This window comes from Eumetopias jubatus, unplaced genomic scaffold, assembly GCF_037043125.1.
Source record: "Eumetopias jubatus isolate StellerSeaLion01/CBP00866 unplaced genomic scaffold, mEumJub1_p1.0 scaffold_17, whole genome shotgun sequence".
NCBI lineage: Eukaryota > Metazoa > Chordata > Mammalia > Carnivora > Otariidae > Eumetopias > Eumetopias jubatus.
In genome coordinates this window covers 59,821,457-59,846,757 of record NW_028274823.1, presented here as the reverse complement: position 1 = coordinate 59,846,757, position 25,301 = coordinate 59,821,457, and the positions used below count along the sequence as shown (strand labels likewise).

The 25,301-nt window shown below is 39.0% G+C and overlaps 1 protein-coding gene across 1 annotated transcript in view; it reads right to left on the bottom strand.

Moving 5' to 3' along the window:
- Positions 1-10,341, bottom strand: part of CTNNA3 (catenin alpha 3) — a 1,824,697-nt gene extending 1,814,356 nt beyond the window's left edge. The window contains exon 1 of the mRNA XM_028109632.2: positions 10,243-10,341. Coding sequence (XP_027965433.1) covers positions 10,243-10,341 — 99 coding nt within the window. The remainder of the gene's footprint in view (positions 1-10,242) is intronic.
- Between the last annotated feature and the right edge of the window lie 14,960 nt (positions 10,342-25,301).

Sequence of the window (25,301 nt, the reverse complement as noted above, 5' to 3'; positions counted from 1 at the left end):
GTTTCCTGAGTTGTTAATTTTAGCTATTCTGACTGGGGTGAGGTGGTAGCTCATTCTGGTTTTGATCTATATTTCCCTGATGCTGAGTGATGTCGAGCATTTTTCATGTGTCTGTTGGCCATTTGGATGTCTTCTTTGCAGAAATATCTGTTCATGTCTTCTGCCCATTTCTTGACTGGATTATTTACTTTTTGGGTTTCGAGTTTGATAAGTTCTTAATAGATCTTGGATACTAATCCTTTATCTGGTAAGATATTTGCAAATATCTTCTCCCATTCAGTGGTTGTCTTTTGGTTTTGTTGACTGTTTCCTTTGCTGTGCAAAAGCTTTTTATGTTGATGAAGTCCCAATAGTTCATTTTTGCTTTTGTTTCCCTTGCCTTTGGAGATATGTCTAGCAAGAAGTTGCTGCAGCCAAAGTCAAAGAGGTTCCTGCATATGTTCTCCCCTGGGATTTTGATGGATTCCTGTCTCACATTTAGGTCTTTCATCCATTTTGAGTCTATTTTTGTGTATGCTGTAAGAAAATGGGCCAGTTTCACTCTCCTACATGTGGCTATCCAATTTTCCCAAAACCATTTGTTGAAGAGACTGTCTTTTTTCCACTGGATATTCTTTTCTGCTTTGTCAAAGATTAGTTGACCATAGAGTTGAGGGTCCATTTCTGGGTTCCTTATTCTGTTCCAGTGAACTATGTGTCTATTTTTGTGCCAGTACCATACTGTCTTGATGATTACAGCTTTGTAATATAGCCTGAAGCCCGGAATTGTGATGCCACCAGCTTTGGTTTTCTTTTTCAACATTCCTTTAGCTATTCAGGGTCTTTTCTGGTTCCATACAAACTTTAGGATTATTTGTTTCAGCTCTGTGAAAAATCTTGATGGTATTTTCATAAGGATTGCATTGAATGGGGCGCCTGGGTGGCTCAGTTGGTTAGGCGACTGCCTTCAGCTCAGGTCATGATCCCAGGATCCTGGGATTGAGCCCCACATCAGGCTCCCTGCTCGGCGGGAAGCCTGCTTCTCCCTTTCACACTCCCCCTGCTTGTGTTCCGTCTCTCGCTGTCTCTCTCTCTGTCAAATAAATAAATAAAATCTTAAAAAAAAAAAAAAGGATTGCATTGAATGTGTAGATTGCTTTGGGTAGTATAAACATTTTAACAATATTTATTCTTCCAGTCCATGAGCATGGAATGTTTTTCCATTTCTTTGTGTCTTCCTCAATTTCTTTCATGAGTGTTCTATTTCTGAGTACAGATCCTTTGCCTCTTTGGTTAGATTTATTCCTAGGTATCTTGCAGTTTTGGGTGCAGTTGTAAATGGGATCGACTCTGTAATTTCTTTCTTCTGTCTGATTGTTAGTGTATAGGAATGCAACTGATTTCTGTGCATTGATTTTATATCCTGCCACTTTGCTGAATTCCTGTATGAGTTCTAGCAATTCTGAGGTGTACTCTTTTGGGTTTTCCACATAGAGTATCAGGTCATCTGCAAAGAGTGAGAGTTTGACTTCTTTGCCAATTTCAATGCCTTTAATTTCTTTTTGTTGTGTGTTAGTATGTTGTCAATAGTGGTGAGAGAGGACACCCTGCTGTGTTCCTGACCTTAGTGGGAAAGCTCTCAGTGTTTCCCCATTGAGAATGATATTCGCTGTGGGCTTTTTGTATATGGCTTTTATGATATTGAGGTATGTTCCCTCTATCCCTACATTGTGAAGAGTTTTAATCAAGAAAGGATGCTGTATTTTGTCAAATGCTTTTTCTGCATCTATTGAGAGGATTATATGGTTCTTGTCCTTTCTTTTATTAATGTGACGTATCACACTGATTGATTTGTGGATGTTGAACCCCCCTTGCAGACCAGGAATAAATCCCACTTGACTTTAGTGAATAATCCTTTTAATGTACTATTGGATCCTATTGGCTAGTATCTTGGTAAGAATTATTGCACCCATGTTCATCAAGGATATTGGTCTGTAATTCTTTTTGGTGAGGTCTTTGTCTGGTTTGGGGATCAGAGTAATGCTGGCCTCACAGAATGAGTATGGAAGTTTTCCTTCCATCTCTATTTTTTGGAGTAGTTTCAGAAGAATGGGTATTAATTCTTCTTTAAATGTTTGGTAGAATTCCCTTAGGATGCCATCTGGTCCTGGATTCTTGTTTGTTGGGAGATTCTTGATTGCTGCTTCAATTTCTTTTTTTTTTTAAGATTTTTATTTATTTGAGAGAGAGAATGAGAGAGAGAGCGAGCGCATGAGAGAGGGGAGGGTCAGAGGGAGAAGCAGACTCCCCGCCGAGCAGGGAGCCCAATGCGGGACTCGATCCCAGGACTCCAGGATCATGACCTGAGCTGAAGGCAGTTGCCCAACCAACTGAGCCACCCAGGCACCCTCTGCTTCAATTTCTTTGCTGGTTATGGATCTGTTCAAATTTTCTATTTCTTCCAGTTTCAGTTTTGGTAGTTTATATGTTTCTAGGAATGCATTCATTTCTTCCAGACTGCCTAATTTTTGGCAAATAATTGTTCATACTATGTTCTTATAATTGTATTTCTTCAGTGTTGGTTGTGATCTCTCCTCTTTCGTTTATTATTTATTTATTCTCTTTTCTTTTTGATAAGTCTGGCCAGGGGTTTATCAGTCTTCTTAATCCTTTCAAAGAACCAGCTCCTATTTTCATTGATCTGTTCTATTATTCTTTTGGTTTCTATTTCATTGATTTCTGCTCTGATCTTTATTAATTCTCTTCTCCTGCTGGGTTTGGGCTTTATTTAGTGTTGTTTCTCCAGCTCCTTTAGGTGTATGGTTAGTATGTGTATTTGAGACTTTTCTTATTTCTTGTATTGCTATATACTTCCCTCTTAGGACCACCTTTGCTACATCCCAAAGGTTCTGAACTATTGTTTCCTGGTTGACCCATTCATTCTTTAGAAGGATGCTCTTTAACCTCTATGTATTTGTGTTCCTTCCAAACTTTCTCCTGTGATTGAGTTCAAGTTTTAAAGCATTGTGGTCTGAGATTATGCAGGGAATAATCCCAGTCTATTGGTATCAGTTGAGACCTGATTTGTGACCCAGTTTGTGATCTATTCTGGAGAATGTTCCATGTGCACTCAAAAAGAATGTGTAGTCTATTGTTTTAGGATGACATGCCCTAAATATATCTGTGAAGTCCATCTGGTCCAGTTTCAGTCAAAGCCATTGTTTCCTTATTGATCTTCTGCTTAGATGGTCTGTCCATTGCTCTGAGTGGGATGTTAAAGTCCCTAACTAGGGTGCCTGGATGGCTTAGTTGGTTATGCATCTGCCTTCAGCTCAGGTCACGATCTCAGGGTCCTGGGATCAAGCCTCACGTCAGGCCCCCTGCTCGAAGAGTAGTCTAATTCTCCCTCTGCCCCTCCCCCACTTGTGATCTCTGTCTCTGTCTCTCTCTCAAATAAATAAATAAAACCTTTAAAATAAATAAAGTCCCTAACTATTATTGTTTTATTGCCAATGTGTTTCTTTAATTTTCTTATTAATTAGTTTATATAATTAGCTGCTCCCATGTTAGGGACATAAATATTTACAATTGTTAGATCTTTTTGTTGGATAGACCCTTTATTATGATATAGTGTCCTTCTTCATTTCTTATTACAGTCTTTGGCTTAAAATCTAATTTGTCTGATATAGGGATTGCCACCCCAGCTTTCTTTTGCTGTCCATTAACATGATAAATGATTTTTCACCCCCTCACTTTCAATCTGCAGGTGTCTTTGGGTCTAAAATGAGTCTCTTGCAGACAGCATATCGATGGGTCTTGTTTTTTTTACCCAATCTGATACCCTGTGTCTTTTGATTGGGACATTTAGTCCATTTACATTCAGAGTAATTACTGAAAAATATGAATTTAGTGCCATTGTCTTACTTGTAAAGTCACTGTTTCTGTATATTGTCTCTGTTCCTTTCTGGTCTTTGTTACTTTTCAGCTCTCTCTTCACTTAAAGGAGCCCCTTTAGGGAACCCTCCTACACTGTTGGTGGGAATGCAAGCTGGTGCAACCACTCTGGAGAACAGTATGGAGGTTCCTCAAACAGTTGAAAATAGAGCTACCATATGATCCAGCAATTGCACTACTGGGTATTTACCACAAAGATACAAATGTAGGGGTCCGAAGGGGTACGTGCACCCCAGTGTTTATAGCAGCAATGTCCACAATAGCCAAACTGTGGAAAGAGCCAAGATGTCCATCGACAGATGAATGGATAAAGAAGATGTGGTATATATACACAATGGAATATTATGCAGCCATCAAAAGGAATGAGATCTTGCCATTTGCAACAACGTGGATGGAACTGGAAGGTGTTATGCTGAGTGAAATAAGTCAATCAGAGAAAGACATGTATCATATGACCTCACTGATCTGAGGAATTCTTAATCTCAGGAAACAAACTGAGGGTTGCTGGAGTGGTTGGGGGTGGGAGGGATGGGGTGGCTGGGTGATAGACATTGGGGAGGGTATGTGCTATGGTGAGCGCTGTGAATTGTGCAAGACTGTTGAATCACAGATCTGTACTTCTGAAACAAATAATGCAATATATGTTAAGAAAAAAAAAAGAAGAAGATAACAGGAGGGGAAGAATGAAAGGGAGTAAGTCGGAGGGGGAGATGAACCATGAGAGACGATGGACTCTGAAAAACAAACTGAGGGTTCTAGAGGGGAGGGGGGTGGGGGGATGGGTTAGCCTGGTGATGGGTATTAAAGAGGGCACGTTCTGTGTGGAGCACTGGGTGTTATGCACAAACAATGAATCATGGAACACTACATCAAAAACTAATGATGTAATGTATAGTGATTAACATAACAATAAAAAATTTTTTAAAAAAATAAAGGAGCCCCTTTAATATTTCTTGCAGGGCTGGTTTAGTGATCACAAATTCTTTTAGTTTGTTTGTCCTAGAGGCTCTTTATCTCTCCTTCCATTCTGAGTGACCACCTTGCTGGATAAAGTATTCTTGGCTGCGTATATTTCCCATTTAGCACGTTAAATATATCATGCCAGTCCTTTCTGCTCTGTGGACAGGTCTCCTGCCAGCCTTATGTCTCTACCCTTGTAGGTTAAGCACCTCTTGTTCCGAGCTGCTTTCAGGATTTTCTCTTTACTTCTGAAATTTGCAAGCTTCACTATTATATGTCTAGATGTTGGCCTATATTTATTGATTTTGAGGGGGCTCTTCTGTGCTTCCTGGACTTGAATGCCTGTCTCCTTCCCCAGAATAGGGAAGTTCTCAGTTATAATTTGTTTGAGTAATCCTTCTGCCCCTCTCTCTCTTTCTTCTTCTTCTGGGATCCCAATTATTCTAATGTTGTTTCATCTTATGGTATCATTTATCTCCTCTCAAATTCTGCCCTCGTGATCCAGTAGTTGCTTACCTCTCTTTTCCTCAGATTCCTTATTTTCCATCATTTTATCTTCTATATCTCTGACTCTCTCTCCTGCCTCATTTATCCTAGCAGTTAGGGCCTCCATTTTTTTTATTGCATCTCAGAAATAGCCTTTTTGATTTCGACCAGATTTTAGTTCTTTTATTTCTCCACAAAGGGATTCTCTAGTGTCTTCTATGCTTTTTTCAAGCCCAGTTATTATCTTTACAATCATTGTTTTGAATTCTAATTCCAACATCTTACTTATACCCATATTTATTAGATCCCTAGCTGTGATTTCTGCCTCTTGTGCTCTTTTTTGGGCTGAGTTCTTCCATCTTGTCATTATGTCCAGAAAAGAATAGATGAAAGGGAGGGAAAATACAAATATAGCAACGACACCAGAAAAAATATACAGAAATCAGAAGAGAACAGAAACTAAAAAGAAAAGAAAAAGAAAAAGAAAAAAACTGAGAATAAAATCAAACAAGTAGAACAGAAGAGAATAAACTGGATCCTGAGTGTATCTGGTCTGATTATTAGAAGAAACTATGTCCCAACATAGGCAAGAAAGAAAACCTCATACATATATAAAAATGTAGCTGAATACAATGAAATGAAGTCAAAAATGAAAAATATATATAAACTGTAAGTATAAAAATGAAAATTTAAGAAGACTTAAAAAATAATTGATAATAGTTGAAAATGATAATAAAATATAAAACTGAAGGAGTAAAGAATAATAACTATACCAGAAAAATATACACTACACTAATCAGAAGAGAACAGAAACCAAACAGAAAAAAAGGGGGGGGGTGGAATGGGAATAAAATGGGAATAAAATCAGACAAGAAGTTGAACCAAACAGAACAGTAAGCTAGATCCTGGGTGTATTTTGGTCTGTGTGTTAGAAGAAACTAGAATAGATCTCCCAAAATAGGTCAGAAAGAAAAACTTATATATATACAAAAACAAAGTTGAACACAATGAAAGGAAGCCAAAAATGAAAAATATATATATATAAACTATAAGTGAAAAAATAAAAATTAAAAAAGACTTAAAAAATAATTGATAAATGAGATCTTGCCATTTGCAACGACGTGGATGGAACTGGAGGGTGTTATGCTGAGTGAAATAAGTCAATCAGAGAAAGACATGTATCATATGACCTCACTGATATGAGGAATTCTTAATCTCAGGAACAAACTGAGGGTTGCTGGAGTGGTCGGGGGTGGAAGGGATGGGGTGGCTGGGTGATGGACATTGGGGAAGATATGTGCTACAGTGAACGCTGTGAATTGTGTAAGACTGTTGAATCACAGATCTGTACTTCTGAAACAAATAACGCAACATATTTTAAGAAAAAAAAAAGAAGATAGCAGGAGAGGAAGAATGAAGGGGAGTAAGTCAGAGGGGGAGACGAACCAGGAGAGATGATGGACTCTGAAAAACAAACTGAGGTTTCTGGAGGGGAGGAGGGTGGGGGGATGGGTTAGCCTGGTGATAGGTATTGAGGAGGGCACATCCTGCATGGAGCACTGGGTGTTATGAACAAACAATGAATCATGGAACAGTACACCAAAACAAATTATGTAATATATGGTGATTAACATAACAATAAAAAATTTTTAAAAAATAAAGAAGATTATAGAAAAAAAATAATTGATAAATAAGAAAACAGCTGAAAAGGGTAATAAAATATAAAACTGAAGGGCTAAAGAATAATAAGAAAAAACCACAACTTCTATATACTTCTTTCCCCAAGGGCTGGAGTTTTACAGTTCTGTATGATTGGCAAACTTGGTATTTGCCAGAAGTTCCTGCTGGTTGGTGTTCTGGGGGAGGGACCTGTTACCTGATTCTCAGGTGTCTTTGGCCCAGCGGCACTGCACCACACTTGTCAGGGGGCCAGGCTCAGTGTAAGTGGGCTCCAGAGCTGGTGGGGGGTGGGAGTGAAAAACAGCTGTGCCCCAATCTCTAGCCCGGGAGCTGAAAGTTCGTGTCCCCCACTCTTTGGTGCACCCTCACAGAAAAGTGGTCAATCACTGTTGTCTCCTCGGTTTCCATACACACTCTGTGTTAACACAGCCTGTGACTGAGCATTTTTTTCTCAAGCACTCCACCCCAAATCGAGTCTCCAAACTTTATGGACTCTTGCGGTGTACATGCACACCACTCCTCCCAGGGTAGGGAGGGGGTTCTTGCTGCGGTTCTGCCTCTTGCTGGGCTCCTGCTCAGAGAGCATTAGATGGACTAGGAAGTTCTCAGTTTATGGAAACACCAAGCAGTAAGCTGGAGCCTGGTCTCACTGTTTGCAACTGGTTTCCCCACTCCAATGCCTGGGAACTCTGCTGCACTCAGGCACCCCATTTTTTTTTAAAGATTTATTTATTCATTTATTTGAGAGAGCGAGAATGAGAGAGAGAACATAAGAGGGGGAGGGTCAGAGGGAGAAGCAGGCTCCCCGCTGAGCAGGGAGCCTGATGCAGGACTCGATCTTGGGATTCCAGGATCATGACCTGAGCCGAAGGCAGTCGCCCAACCAACTGAGCCACCCAGGCGCCCCAGGCACCTCCATTCTTTTTGTGACCCCGGGGATCCTGAGACCAAGCTATCCCACCTGGGATTCCACCTGCTTCGCCTCCTGAGCACCTTTCAGGTAAACTTCTAAAAGTTCCGATTTTGTGCTCTGCTGCTCATAACACTTTCTGGTACCCAGCTTACAGAGGCTCCTTCCCTCCAGGTTTATGTTCCAGGGTATTGCTTCAGATTCACATCTCCTCACCTCCTACCCTGCAAAAAGTGGTTGCTTTTCTATTTGTAGATTTGTAGCAATTCTTTTCTCAGATCTCTGGTTGATTTTACAGGTTTTCAGAGTGATTTGATAAATATCTAGCTGATTTCCAGGGACCAGATGAAGCTAGGATCCCCTACTCCTCCACCATCTTGGAGGGTCTCATTAGCAAGTCTTAAGTGACCAACTCTAATGTTCTACCTTTACAGAACAAATAAGTGTTATGCAGTCACATACATGTACTAGCCTTTACGAGCCATCACCAAAATGAAGGCCATTTCCCTATTCACACCTGGTAACTGCATAGGAACAAAATCTTAAATGATTTGTGAGAATTCATTTAAAAATTTCACCAAAAAACTTGGTGATACATATTAAAAAACATCACTTGGCATGAGGGAAATACAAATCAAAACCACAATGAGCTACCACCTCACACCTGTCAGAATGACTAAAATCAAAAACAGAAAAAACAACAAGTGTTGGCAAGAATGTAGAGAAAAAGAATCCTCGTGCACTGTTGGTGGGAATGCAAACTGGTGCAGTCACTGGAAAACAGTATGGAGGTTCCTCAAAAAATTAAAAATAGGATTACCATATGATCCAGTAATTCCACTACTAGGTATTTACCCAAAAAATACAAAAACAGTAATTCAAAAATTATATACACCCTCATATTTTTTTATTTTTTATTGTTATGTTAATCACCATACATTACATCATTAGTTTTTCACCCTCATATTTATTGCAGCATTATCTGCATTAGCCAAATTGTGGAAACAGCCCAAGTGTCCATCGATAGATGTATGGATAAAGAAGTGGTCTATATATATACGATGGAATATTATTCAGCCATTAAAAAAGAATGAAATCTTGCCATTTGCAACAACATGGATGGACCTAGAGGGTATAATACTAAGTGAAATATGTCAGTCAGAGAAAGACAAGTACCATATGATTTCACTTAAATGTGGAATTTAAGAAACCAAACGAACAAAGAAAAAAAACAGATACATAATTCAGAGAACAAACTGGTGGTTGCCAGAGGGAACATGGCAGGGATGCGTGAAACAGATAAAGGGAACCAAGAGTATACTTATCTTAATGAGCACTGAGAAATGTACAGAATTGTTGAATCCTATTGTATACCTAAAACTAATATAACACTGTATGTTAATTACACTTGAATAAAAAAAAAAGAAAAAGGGATAATTTGTATTAGGAAGTACAATATGTGGTAAGCCTATGGGAAGATCCTTCATAAATTCTGGGTAAAGTACAAACAATTTAAATCTACAGCATAGTATAAGTTTATTCAAGCTCTGCTTTAAGAACTCCAATAAATAAAATCTGGACTTGCATAATAAGAGAATCATGATGTATATTATGAAAGGATTACTGACTTCATGAGAGATTTTATCACACAATTTCTTAAATAGCCGCTTTTCTCATACATTTTGGTATTTTAAAAATAATTTCCTATTTGACAAATGAGCCACCATGTGCCTTGGGACAAGTCACTGAAATTCTCTTGGCTCAATTTCCTCATCTATATAACAAGGATGGTTTTAACCATGCTGCCTGCCTCATTCAGTTTTCATGACTATAAAGGTACTTTGAAAGCTATATATACATATTTTTATGGCTGTTGCTTTTTTTTTAAGATTTTATTTATTTATTTGAGAGAGAGAGAGTGCAGGCACAAGCGGGGATAGGGAGAGAGACAAGTAGAACCCCCACACAGTTCAATCTCACAACCTCAAGATCAGGACCTGAGCCAAAATCAAGAGTTGGATGCTTAACCAACTGAGCGACCCAGGCACCCCATGTCTGTTGCTTTTAAAAGAGAATTGGGGAGGGGGGGTACTTTCCAAACTTTATTATTATTACTAAATATGTATTTTTTATATTTTAACAGTATCTTAAAAAGCAATTTTAGATGACATATTCCCTCTATAAAAATCAAATCTTTCCTTGGTTCATGATCTACTTTTCTCATTTTTTAGTTCTTCTGAAGTTACATATTGTTATTGCCATGGTCTTCATACCTGGATTATGAGTGGCTCCAGTAGCTTCTCTACAGTGAATGTTTGTACCTGCAGATCCTGAGGATCAATATTCAGTGTGATTGGTGTTTCAGCCGACATGCTGCCTGTGCATAAAAAAAAAAGACACTTATTAATAAAGAAAAATACTTTCTAAAGGAAAGCACTAATGAAAATCAGAGTACATGAGATTTGTATTCAGCACCTCTTCCTGATATCAGCTGTAGCCCTCAGAGGACCAGGGTGACAAGTCCACCAACAGAGAAATGAGATATTCCTTCACCGTCTGTTCTCTGGTCATGTGGTCTAGGCTTAGATCCTCTAACAAATTAATCTATGTTAGTATGTTCATGACTAAAATAATAACCCAGGGTGGGTTTGCATTTGTTCAGGATCCTTAAGTAAAAATGAATGGCCAAGTTGGTGAGACATATCTTACAGCATGCAAGTCCTCTGACTTCCAAAAAATCATGAGGTAGCCAGCACTCCTATTTTGCTTGTTCTTGTTAATGGTAACTCAGATGAGGAGCCAAGTAGGACTTTGGAAGATGTGATACATCTCTATTTGTTTGGGGAACTGTTTGAGGGTTTTGACTGAAGAAGAAAGGTGGGGGCAATTTACTTTCCTATACAGAAAATAAATTAATTTAAATTGGCATAGTTATTATAAAAAGAGAGAAAGGATTGATATTTGGGCAAGACAAAATAAGAAAAAAATGACAAGCCATCTTTAAGGCATTAACATTAATCTTAAAATCAGTGAGATTTTTGCATAAGAATACATAGATATCTCAAATAACCACACATGGCATATATATCATAACATATTCAAATTAAAATTGGCCATAAAAACTATTACCCAAATTTCCAAGTCCACAAATTTGTATTAACTTATTCATAGTCAAGTACTTACTAAAGGCTCACAGAGATAAGCAGTAAGAAACATGTGTCAGCTATATGTAACTTAGTCTGTTAAAAAATAAATAAATTTGTAGTCAAAAGAAACATATGTTACCATCAATATGAAAACCTTCCCACTTAGATATTACCCATTTTCTTCTATATTTGCAGGCAAGAAAACATAAGATTCCACCCCCAGAAAATATTCAGATATTCCCTATGGCACCCATGGAAACTAAAACAAAAATATTTAGGAAGTACTACAGTAGTCCCCCCTTATCTAGAGTTTTGCTTTTTGTGGCTTCAGTTACCCACAATCGTGATCCAGTCGACATATCATCAGAAAGTAAATAGAAGCCTCATGCTACATCACAATGCCTAGGTCATTCACCTCACTTCATCTCAACAGATAGGCAGTTTACCATCACCCAAGATGAAGACTGAGTACAATAAGATATTTTGAAGAAAAGAGAGAGACCATATCATATAACTTTTATTACAGTATATTGTTATAATTGTTTTATTAGTTATTATTATTAACCTCTTACTGTGCATAATTTATAAATTAAACTTTATCACAAGTAGGGGCGCCTGGGTGGCTCAGTCGTTAAGCATCTGCCTTCGGCTCAGGTCATGATCCCGGGGTCCTGGGATCGAGCCCCACATCGGGCTCCCTGCTCCGCAGGAAGCCTACTTTTCCCTCTCCCACTCCCCCTGCTTTTGTTCCCTCTCTAGCTGTGTCTCTGTCTGTCAAATAAATGAATAAAATCATAAAAACTTTTATATGCAGGAAAAGGGAAGGGAGGAAGGAAAGAACAAATACATATTTTCATGGTGTTTCTCTTATCCAGAATCAGTGCCTTCAACACTCCCTTCCATCCCAGTGATTCTAGGAGAGAGGACTGCTCTTTTTTCTATACCCCTGCCTCCAACCCCAAGGGATACCAGAGTCTTAGGGTAGGGCCCCTGTTCCTCCCCAACTGCTTCCCCTGAGAGTCTATTCCCATTCACCTCCTAGACTTTGTCAACGTCCATTGGCCTAGTTCCATATAATCAGCATCTCTTTGCTCATCAACCTCTCCCACTCTAGTGGATCCTTCCCTAGATCCATAAATGTGTTACTGTATATATTCCAAAGATAATCATGATCTCCACGTGTATGTGTAAGTGAAAAGGTCAGTGCTTCACCAAGGCCTTCCCACACTGTACACCTGATACACATGCAGAGAGAGACATATACATGAAACCATCCTGTAACTAAAATTAACTTTTATCTTGATGAAATGTAATTCTTAGGTTAATAACATAATTTTTTATTTATTTTTATTTTTTATTTGGTTTTGTTTTTGGGTGGGGGCAGCACCAAGGGGGAAGGAGAGAGAGAATCTTAAGCAGGCTCCATGCCCAGCGCAGAACCTGATGCGGAGCTCAGTCTCATGACACTGAGATCATGACCTGAGCTGAAATCAGGAGTTGGATGCTTAACTGACCAAGCTACCCAGGAGCCTCCATAATTTTTTTAAACAGAGGCAAATACTATAAAAGTTATACACCGATTTTTAACTGTGCAGGGAGGGGGAGTGTCAGTGCCCTGAATCCCCACATTAGTCAAGGGTCAACTGTACTATAAATGTTGAGAATTTTATATAAAACCCACCAATGTTGATTTCAGAAAGAGAATACACCTTCTGAAATGTAGCACATTTCTACACACAATCAAATGGCCTGTGCAGGGCATCTTTGTCCCCTTTCAGACTATGGTGTTTTCCTGTCTTCAATCTATCCTAAACTCTACCACAAGCCACTCATACAAACTGCCTACAATTCTTTTACTTTTTAAAAGACATTTTTGCCCTGGAAAAAAATACTATTCAAATTGTATTAAGTGAAAAAATACTGCTTGAATTTCTTTTCAAATGAAAGTATAAACTACTGTTATTCTATGATATAAAAGTATATGAAGCATTTGAAATATGCTTCAAGTAAAATATGTTCCATCTCCCTTCTGAATGGGTGGGAGGATGGGTGAAACAGGTGAAGGGGATTAAGAGCACACTTCTTGTGATGAGCACTGAGCAATGTATAGAATTCTTGAATCACTATACTATACACCCGAAAATAATATAACACTGTATGTTAACAACACTGGAATTAAAATTAAAAACTCAATCTTAAAAATCATGGGTTTAAAATATATAGAGAGATACAAAGCCATATGATTTAGGCCTTTACTACCTTGTTTTTTTTTCCCTTTTCACTGGTTTTATTTCCTTTCTAAAAGTAAAAACATGATCTCTTTTCTCAGCTATTCATCTGAAATACAGAATATATGTTTCAAGAAAGGCTCCATCACTATTGCCAAGTGGTTTCTCTCAAACGCATTTCTAGGACTGAAATGTTTTGTTTTGGTTGGGCTTGGTTTTGGTTTTGGTTTTGGCTTTTTCCAATCATTCCACCTACCACTTTGATTCCCTCTAACAGAAGCAAATCTAAATTGACAAATAGGATACTCCCATGATGACCCTTTTGCATAGCCTGGAGCCAATATATACAGTAAAGTATGTCCTTCAGTCCCCATAACACCATAGGGTTCTATCAAATGAGTACTCACAAAGGAGTTCATTTGTTACCCCTTTTATGACAGGTACTATCCTACACATAAATCAAGTCAGGGTTACTGACATTGCTTTGTTCTTTCATATCAGAGACAAAAGTAGAGGACACTGTTGTGAACTAAAATAAGATCTAAGGGAACTTTCACAGCCTTTAAAAACATGCTTTCACAGAAATCCATTCACAATGGATTTTCAACACTACATTGAGCACCAGAAATTGGAGGCAAAGAAAATAAAAAATAAGAATAAAAATTATTCACATCATAAATAATCCTGCTAGAAAAATGTTTTTCAACAAAGAGATAAAAGACAAACCTAATTCAGCCAAAGTATCTTCTAAATCTGTGATCATGTCTTTAATACACATTAAGTAAAGAAAATTGTTGAGAAGTTCATTTTTTTCATGGCAAAATTATAAAATAATATACCAACAAGTCCTTGAAGAAGCTTGGCTACATATAATTATTCTTCTTTGAATAAATGCTGTTTCTTATAAAAATCTTTTGGATCTTTTGGATCTGTCCTGTTCAGTAATCCTGACTGATTGGAGATAAGAGCAGTAATAGGCAGAAAACCGCAGAATTTTACAAATGAAGTTAAAGCAAGGTCAGAGTCTGACAAATTGTTACCAAATTCTTATAGCAATACCACAATGTGAATTCAAAATAAAAATCCTACTAAGTTGTAGGTATTATAACCCAAGGTATAATCCATGAAATCTAAAGAGTTAGGGAGTACTTCTCAAATTCAAGAATAACTCCTACAACATCCTTCATTTCAACAATGTACTGGACTTGGATGAATAGAAATGATGAGATACTCACTATACCATTAGATTCTGGGATTACTTTTTTTTTTTTTTTTTTTTTTGAGAGAGAGAGACCACACAAGACAGGGAAAGAGCACAAGGAGGGGAGAGAACACGAGGGAGAGGAAAGGACAGAGGTGGAGGGAGAGGCGGCGGGGGGGAGGCAGAGGGAACAGGACAAGCAGACTTGCACAAAGCAGGGAGCCCGGCATGGGGCTCCATTCCAAGAACCTGAGCTGAAGGCAGACGCTTAACTGACTGAGCCACCCAGGCGCCGCTGGGACTACGTTTATAAAGTTCTTCCTTATGTTGAATTGAAACCTGCCACTTTTTGACTTCTCTCCAATTGAGACTATTTTATAAAGTGGAAAAGGTACAGGTTGGAAGACAAAAAGACTAGATTAAAATCCCAGTTTTCAGAATCAAAGGGAGGAAAACATCACTTGACAGCAGTAATAGATGTCTCCAGGGAGAGTCCTTAGGGTGGAGCAAATGCACCCATGTGGATCCTTCCCTTCTTCCCACACTATCTTATCCACAATACCTGAATTTCCTTTATGCCACTTTATTCTCTGCTTGCAATTGAACTCACATCAATTTTAAATTCATTTAGTTTAACAAGGATTTCATTTTTTTTAAGATTTTATTTATTTATTTGACAGAGACATAGCGAGAGGGGGAACGCAAGCAGGGGGAGTGGGAGAGGGAGAAGCAGGCTTCCCGCTGAGCAGGGAGCACGATGCGGGGCTCGATCCCAGGACCCTGGGATCATGACCCGAGCCAAAGGCAGACGCTTAATGACTGAGCCACCCAGGCGCCCCAAGCATTTCATTTTTAAATGCAGCTAATTCTGAGGTCATAGGGTGAACATATTCAATAATGCATTAATATGAACTAGCTCATTACTCTCCATCTGACACCCATATATGTCACTCTCAAAGCACAAACCACATTGTATTCTAGTCATATCCTGGCAGCAGAAAAATGGGTTTTTTGTTTGTTTGGTTGGTTTTGGTTTTTTTGTTTGTTTGGGTTTTTTTTAAAGATTTTATTTATTTATTTGACAGAGAGAGAGACAGTGAGAGAGGGAACACAAGCAGGGGGAGAGAGAGAGGGAAAAACAGGCTTCCCACCGAGCAGGGAGCACAACATGGGGCTCGATCCCAGGACCCTGGGATCATGACCTGAGCTGAAGGCAGCCGCTTAACCGACTGAGCCACCCAGGCGCCCCAGTAGAAGAATGTTTGATCAGAGAGATGCACACAGAGGTCAATGGAAAATTTCAGCCATTTCCAAAATTTGCCTTGGGGTAGCCCATTCCCTCACAAACAGTAAAGAGAAAACTTTTCCACCTACTTCTCCCTACTGTAACACAAGATCCCCTGTCTCCAAATTCTGGAGCTCAGGCTCCTCTTAGTAAAGCTATAATCCTTCTACATAAGTTGACATGTTCTTATGGGATGGCTTAGAAACCTAATCATCTATAATACAGTTCCTACAGAAAAGTCTCTAATATGAAATACTTAGTTTAAAAAAAAAACTTTGTAACAGTTTGTAAGGTGACAGTTTATTCTCCTTTAAGATTATTAAATTCCATGTCAGAGTCATCAGACTTACCTAATTAATATATTTCTACTCACTTTTCAACTAAATCGTTCAATTCTTTTTTACAAGGATTACTACAAACACAAATCTCCCCATCATATACTTGGACAATTAATATTTCTTGCCCCTAAATGCAGAATTTTATTTTTTCCTCCTAACATTTCATCCTGCAGAATCTAGACTTTTGTTCCCACCAGTCAAAAATTACTATTAGAGAATCCAACATGTTAACACCTCCTCCTAGTTTTCTATATACCCAAAAATCGTTCAGTATGAATTCTATAGTCTACAGCTAAATTACTGAACAATGAGAGCCAGGCATGAAAACTGATTTTGATACCACTAGAACTCTCTTTTCAGATACATGATGATCAAGTAATAAACACTGTAGATATGAACTTTTCAAGCAGTTATTAATCACTTCTTATGAAATAATCTACTTTCTCATCTAGTCAAAAAAACATGGGAGGATTTTTTTTTTAATGTTTCAGTGAAATAAAGACACCCTTTCCTTCCTATATAAGAATTCGGGGCACCTGGGTGACTCAGTCGTAAGCGTCTACCTTCGGCTCAGGTCATGGTCCCAGGGTCCTGGGATCGAGCCCCGCATCAGGCTCCCTGTCTGACGGGAAGCCTGCTTCTCCCTCTCCCACACCCCCTGCTTGTGTTCCTCCTCTCGCTGTATCTCTTTCTGTCAAATAAATAAAATCTTAAAAAAAATAAAAAATAAAAATGAAAATAAATCTAGTTTGACATAACTCACTCCTGGAGAATCCATGCCAAATGTCAGCAATTAATGCCATTTATTTACATTTTAATCTTCAGTTTTCCTACAGTTTGGTGCCTAGATGTCCAGTCTAATTTCAGAGGCCACCTTTTTACCTCTTTTGAAAATAAAGGTATTTGCCCTCCTTCTGATTTCTGACAGCTCTGTTATTTCTTAGTGACTCCCAGGTTCTGTGATCACATTTGCAGATCATTTTAGAATTAAGGGATATACTTTTTCAAAAGACACATAATTCAACCAATTTAAAGAGACTAAGGTCCTTTATTTTCATCATCTAGGGTTTCAATTCTTTTTTATTTAATTAAAAATTTTATTAAGTAATACAAGGTTCAACTACATATATGGTTAAAAACAAGTCTCTCAAAGAGAAAATCTTGAAAGCAGCTCGGGAGAAGAGATATGTAACCTACAATGGTAGAAACATTAGATTGGCAACAGACCTATCCCGGGGACCTGGCAGGCCAGAAAGGACTGGCATGATATAGTCAGAGCTCTAAATGAAAAAACATGCAGCCAAGAATACTATATCCAGATAGGCTGTCATTGAAAATAGAAGGAGAGATAAAAAACTTCCAGGACAAACAAAAACTAAAGGAATGTGCAAACACGAAACCAGCCAGACAAGAAATATTGAAAGGGGTCCTCTAGGCAAAGAGAGAGCCTAAAAGCAGCATAGACCAGAAAGGAACACAGACAGTATACAGTAACAGTCACCTTACAGGCAATACAATGGCACTAAATTCGTATCTTTCAATAGTTACCCTGAATGTAAATGGGCTAAATACCCCAATCAAAAGACACAGGCTATCAGATTGGATTAAAAAACAAGACCCATTGATATGCTGTCTGCAAGAGACTTATTTTAGACCCAGAGACACCCCCACATTGAAAGTGAGGGGGTGAAAAACCATTTACCATGCTAATGGACACAAAAAGAAAGCTGGGGTGGCAATCCTTACATCAGACAAATTAGATTTTAAACCAAAGACTGTAATAAGAGATGAGGAAGGACACTATATCCTACTTAAAGGGTCTATCCAACAAGAAGATCTAACAATTGTAAATATCTATGCCCCGAACATGGGAGCAGCCAATTATATAAAGCAATTAATAACAAAAGCAAAGAAACACACCAACAACAATATAATAATAGTGGGGGACTTTAACACCCCCCCTCACTGAAATGGACAGATCATCTAAGCAAAAGATCAACAAGGTAATAAAGACTTTAAATGACCACTGTCCAAATGGACTTCACAGATATATTCAGAACATTCCATCCCAAAGCAATAGAATATACTTCTTCTCTAGTGCCCATGTGGAACATTCTCCAGAATAGATCACATCCTAGGTCACAAATCAGGTCTCAACTGGTACCAAAAGATTGGGATCATTCCCTGCATATTTTCAGACCACAATGCTTTGAACTAGAACTCAATCACAAGAAGAAAGTCAGAAAGAACCCCTCAAATACAAGGAGGCTAACTAGCATCCTACTGAAGAATGAATGGGTCAACCAGGAAATTAAAGAAGAATTAAAAAAACTCAGGGAAACAAATGAAAATGAAAACACAACTGTTCAAAATTTTGGGATGCAGCAAAGGCAGTCCTAAGAGGAAAGTATATTGCAATACAAACCTTTCTCAAGAAACGAGAAAGGTCTCAAATACACAACCTAACCCTACACCTAAAGGACCTAGAGAAAAAACAGCAAATAAAACCTAAACCCAGCAGGAGAAGAGAAACAGTAAAGATCAGAGCAGATATCAATGAAATAGAAACCAAAAGAACAGTAGAACAGATCAACAAAACTAGGAGCTGGTTCTTTGAAAGAATTAACAAGATTGATAAACCCCTGGCCAGACTTATCAAAATGAAAAGAGAAATGACCCAAATCCACAAAATCATGAATGAAAGAGGAGAGATCACAACCAACACCAAAGAAATAAAAACAATTATAAGAACATATTATGAGCAACTTTATACCAGCAAATTAGATAACCTGGAAGAAATGGGTGCATTCCTAGAGATGTATCAACTACCAAAATTGAACCAGGAAGAAATAGAAAACCTGAACAGACCTATAACCACTAAGGAAATTGAAGCAGTCATCAAAAATCTCCCAACAAACAAGAGCCCAGGGCCAGATGGCTTCCCAGGGGAATTCTACCAAACATTTAAAGAAGAATTAATACCTATTCTCCTGAAACTGTTCCAAAAAAGAGAAATGGAAGGAAAACTTTCAAACTCATTTTACGAAGCAAGCATTACCTTGATCCCACAATCAAAGACCCCATCAAAAAGGAGAATTACAGACCAATATCCCTGATGAATATGGATGCAAAAATTCTCACCAAAATACTAGCCAATAGGATCCAACAGTACATTAAAAGGATTATTCACCATGACCAAGTGGGATTTATTCCTGGGCTGCAAGGTTGGTTCAACATCCGAAAAACCAATCAATGTGATACAATACATTCATAAAAGAAAGAACATGAACCACATGATCCTCTCAATAGATGTAGAAAAAGCATTTGACAAAGTACAGCATCCTTTCTTGATCAAAACTCTTCAGAGTATAGAGATTGAGGGTATATACCTCAATATCATAAAAGACATCTATGAAAAACTTGCAGCAAATATCATTCTCAATGGGGAAAAGCTGAGAGCTTTCCCCCTACAGTCAGGAACACGGCAGGGATGTCCATATCACCACTGCTATTCAACATAGTATTAGAAGTCCTAGCCACAGGAATCAGACAAGAAGAATTCAAAGGCATCCAAATCGGCAAAGAGGAAGTCAAACTCTCACTCCTTGCAGATGATATAATACTTTATGTGGAAAACCCAAAAGACTCCACCCCAAAACTGCTAGAAATCATCCAGGAATTCAGTAAAGTAGCAGGATATAAAATCAATGCACAGAAATCAGTGGCATTCCTATCCACCAACAACAAGACAGAAGAGAGACAAATCAAGGAGTCGATCCCATTTACAAATGCACCCAACACCATAAGATACCCAGGAATAAATCTAACCAAAGAGGCAAAGGATCTGTACTCAGAAAACTATAAAATACTCATGAAAGAAATTGAGGAAGACACAAAGAAATGGAAAAACGTTCCATGCTCATGGATTAGAAGAACAAACATTGTGAAGATGTCAATGCTACCCAGAGCAATCTACACATTCAGTGCAATCCCCATCAAAATAGCATCCACTTTTTTCAAAGAAATGGAACAAATAATCCTAAAATTTGTATGGAACCAGAAAAGACCCCGAATAGCCAGAGGAATGTTGAAAAAGAAAAGCAAAGCTGGCGGCATCACAATTCCAGACTTCCAGCTTTATTACAAAGCTGTCATCATCAAGGCAGTATCGTACTGGCACAAAAACAGACACATAGATCAGTGTAACAAAATAGAGAACCCAGAAATGGACCCTCAATTCTACGGTCAACTCATCTTTGACAAAGCAGGAAAAAAGACAGTCTCTTCAACAAATGGTGTTGGGAAAATTGGACAGCCACATGCAGAAGAATGACACTGGACCATTTCCTTACACCACACACAAAAATAGACTCCAAATGGTTGAACGACCTAAACGTGAGACAGGAGTCCATCAAAATCCTAAAGGAGAACACAGGCAGCAGCCTCTTCGACCTCAGCTGCAACAACTTCTTCCTAGAAACATCACCAAAGGCACAGGAAGCCAGGGCAAAAATGAACTATTGGGATTTCATCAAGATAAAAAGCTTTGGCACAGCAAAAGAAACAGTCCACAAAACCAAAAGACAACCGACAGAATGAGAAAAAATATTTGCAAATGACATATCAGATAAAGGGCTAATATCCAAAATCTATAAAGAACTTATCAAACTCAACACCCAAAGAACAAATAATCCAATCAAGAAATGGGCAGAAGACATGAACAGACATTTTTCCAAAGAAGACATACAAATGGCCAACAGACACATGAAAAAGTGCTCAATATCGCTCGGCATCAGAGAAATCCAAATCAAAACCTCAATGAGTTACCACCTCACACCAGTCAGAATGGGTAAAATTAACAAGTCAGGAAACTACAGATGTTGGCGGGGATGCGGAGAAAGGGGAACCCTCCTACACTGTTGGTGGGAATGCAAGCTGGTGCAACCACTCTGGAAAACAGTATGGAGGTTCCTCAAACAGTTGAAAATAGAGCTACCCTACGATCCAGCAATTGCACTACTGGGTATTTACCACAAAGATACAAATGTAGGGATCCGAAGGGGTATGTGCACCCCAACGTTAATAGCAGCAGTGTCCACAATAGCCAAACTGTGGAAAGAGCCAGATGTCCATCGACAGATGAATGGATAAAGAAGAGGTGGTATATATACACAATGGAATATTATGCAGCCATAAATAAGAATGAGATCTTGCCATTTGCAACAACGTGGATGGAACTGGAGGGTGTTATGCTGAGTGAAATAAGTCAATCAGAGAAAGACATGTATTATATGACCTCACTGATATGAGGAATTCTTAATCTCAGGAAACAAACAGTGTTGCTGGAGTGGTGGGGTGTGGGAGGTATGGGGTGGCTTGGTGATAGACATTAGGTAGGGTATGTGCTATGGTGAGTGCTGTGAATTGTGCAAGACTGTTGAATCACAGATCTGTACTTCTGAAACAAATAATGCAACATATGTTAAGAAAAGAAAAGAAGAAGATAGCAGGAAGGGAAGAATGAAGGGGAGTAAGTTGGAGGGGGAGATGAACCATTAGAGACGATGGACTCTGAAAAACAAACTGAGGGTTCTAGAGGGGAGGAGGGTGGGGAGATGGGTTAGCCTGGTGATGGGTACTAAAGAGGGCACATTCTGCGTGGAGCACTGGGTGTTATGCACAAACAATGAATCATGGAACACTACATCAAAAACTAATGATGTAATGTATGGTGATTAACATAATAAAAAATAAAAAATAAATTAAAAAAAGAACTTATCAAACTCAACACCCAAAGAACAAACAATCCAATCAAGAAATGGGCAGAAGACATGAACATTTTTCCAAAGAAGACATCCAAATGGCCAACAGACACATGAAAAATGCTCAACATCGCTCGGCATCAGGGAAATCCAAATCAAAACCTCAATGAGATACCACCTCACACCAGTCAGAATGGCTAAAATTAACAAGTCAGGAAATGACAGATGTTGGCAGGGATGCGGAGAAAGGGGAACCCTCCTACACTGTTGGTGGGAATGCAAGCTGGTGCAACCACTCTGGAAAACAGTATGGAGGTTCCTCAAACAGTTGAAAATAGAGCTACCATATGATCCAGCAATTGCACTACTGGGTATTTACCACAAAGATACAAATGTAGGGATCTAAAGGGGTACGTGCACCCCAACGTTAATAGCAGCAGTGTCCACAATAGCCAAACTGTGGAAAGAGCCAAGATGTCCATCGACAGATGAATGGATAAAGAAGAGTTGGTATATATACACAATGGAATATTATGCAGCCATCAAAAGGAATGAGATCTTGCCATTTGCAACGACGTGGATGGAACTGGGGGGTGTTATGCTGAGTGAAATAGGTCAATCAGAGAAAGACATGTATCATATGACCTCACTGATCTGAGGAATTCTTAATCTCAGGAAACAAACTGAGGGTTGCTGGAGTGGTTGGGGGTGGGAGGGATGGGGTGGGTGGGTGATAGACATTGGGGAGGGTATGTACTATGATGAGCACTGTGAATTGTGGAAGACTGATGAATCACAGATCTGTACCTCTGAAACATTTAATGCAATATATGTTAAAAAAAAAATAAGATAGTGGAAGGGGAAGAATGAAGGGGGGTAAATCGGAGTGGGAGACGAACCATGAGAGAAGATGGACTCTGAAAAACAAACTGAGGGTTCTAGAGGGGAGGAGGGTGGGGGGATGGGTTAGCCTGGTGATGGGTATTAAAGAGGGCACATTCTGCGTGGAGCACTGGGTGTTATGCACAAACAATGAATCATGGAACACTACATCAAAAACTAATGATGTAATGTATGGTGATTAACATAATAAAAAAATAAAAAATAAATAAAAAAAAGAACTTATCAAACTCAACACCCAAAGAACAAACAATCCAATCAAGAAATGGGCAGAAGACATGAACATTTTTCCAAAGAAGACATCCAAATGGCCAACAGACACATGAAAAATGCTCAACATCGCTCGGCATCAGGGAAATCCAAATCAAAACCTCAATGAGATACCACCTCACACCAGTCAGAATGGCTAAAATTAACAAGTCAGGAAATGACAGATGTTGGCAGGGATGCGGAGAAAGGGGAACCCTCCTACACTGTTGGTGGGAATGCAAGCTGGTGCAACCACTCTGGAAAACAGTATGGAGGTTCCTCAAACAGTTGAAAATAGAGCTACCATATGATCCAGCAATTGCACTACTGGGTATTTACCACAAAGATACAAATGTAGGGATCTAAAGGGGTACGTGCACCCCAACGTTAATAGCAGCAGTGTCCACAATAGCCAAACTGTGGAAAGAGCCAAGATGTCCATCGACAGATGAATGGATAAAGAAGAGTTGGTATATATATACAATGGAATATTATGCAGCCATCAAAAGGAATGAGATCTTGCCATTTGCAACGACGTGGAGGGAACTGGAGGGTGTTATGCTGAGTGAAATAGGTCAATCAGAGAAAGACATGTATCATATGACCTCACTGATCTGAGGAATTCTTAATCTCAGGAAACAAACTGAGGGTTGCTGGAGTGGTTGGGGGTGGGAGGGATGGGGTGGCTGGGTGATAGACATTGGGGAGGGTATGTACTATGGTGAGCACTGTGAATTGTGGAAGACTGATGAATCACAGATCTGTACCTCTGAAACATTTAATGCAATATATGTTAAAAAAAAAATAAGATAGTGGAAGGGGAAGAATGAAGGGGGGTAAATCGGAGTGGGAGACGAACCATGAGAGAAGATGGACTCTGAAAAACAAACTGAGGTTTCTAGAGGGGAGGGGGGTGGGGGGATGGGTTAGCCTGGTGATGGGTATTAAAGAGGGCACGTTCTGCGTGGAGCACTGGGTGTTATGCACAAACAATGAATCATGGAACACTACATCAAAAACTAATGATGTAATGTATGGTGATTAACATAATAATAAAAAAATTTAAAGAAAAAAAAAGTCTCTCTCCCATCCCTGTGTTCCCGCCCTAACTTCTCTCCCACAGGCAACTGCTATGGTCATTTTCTTATAGTTTCAGAGATATCATAGATAATACCAGCATAGAAGAGTTTAATACAAATTCTGTATTTTAATACAAATTCTAAAAGACCTGCCTCTTCCACTTAATTCAATTCCCTGGTACTGGCGTTTGTTCCAGCTTGTCCACGTGACATCACAGTATCACAGCTTTTGTGTATTATCTGTCACCTACCAATCTCACATCATCTGACTCATGCACAGGACATATTCCTTCCTTATGCTTTCTATTTCTCTTTCTCTCAGTCTGTAACTTTGGAAGTCCCTTCTTCTTTCCTTCAGCATCTCTTCCAACACTACAAAATGAGAACTGCTTTAGCCTTCCCAACATTATTTTTCCTAGTTCCAGCCATTGTCTTTTACTTGCCTTAAGTAATATGTCCCTTTTCCCATCTTTGATCCATATTCTTTTCAAATTTGTGCTCCCTACACAGAAACACTAGGATTTGGGGCCACTGATGTTATTGTTAAATGATTATTTATGAAGCACTACCCTAGATTCTGGTGAAAGAAAAAGTAGTGAAGCCAAGGCCCAGCTGACTCTCTTCTTTCTTCATTTTTAATTCATCAAATTTCTCTTTGGTCGTATACAGTCCCTTAAAATCATACTTACCATTAATCTAAAATTTCTGAAATTTGCTTCTCTTAACATCGAGGACACATGTGTAACTGTGTCTAACAATGTTTTATTTACAACTGTCACCTCTACAATAAAACACTTTCTCCCAAACCAGTACTGTCCATAGACTTGTCCCGGATCCTCATGTTTTGGAAGAGTCCAAGGGACCAAGGTAATGTGCCCTACACCTACCCTTCCTGACATGCTCTGGGTATCCAGTACCCCACCTCTCTGCTCAAGCAGCCCAAATCTATTTCCAGGGTCTATGCCAGCCTGTTCCTAACATCCATCCTACCAAAAATAAATGACTCAACATGCCCATCCCTATACTTGAGAGGAGGCAGCTTCCCCCAAAAAATTATGAGTTTGATGGAATTTGTATGTGCAGGCTGGACTGTCCACTTGTATGTGCTTGAGGCCTCTCAAATGCGAAACAGAGCCAGAAGAGA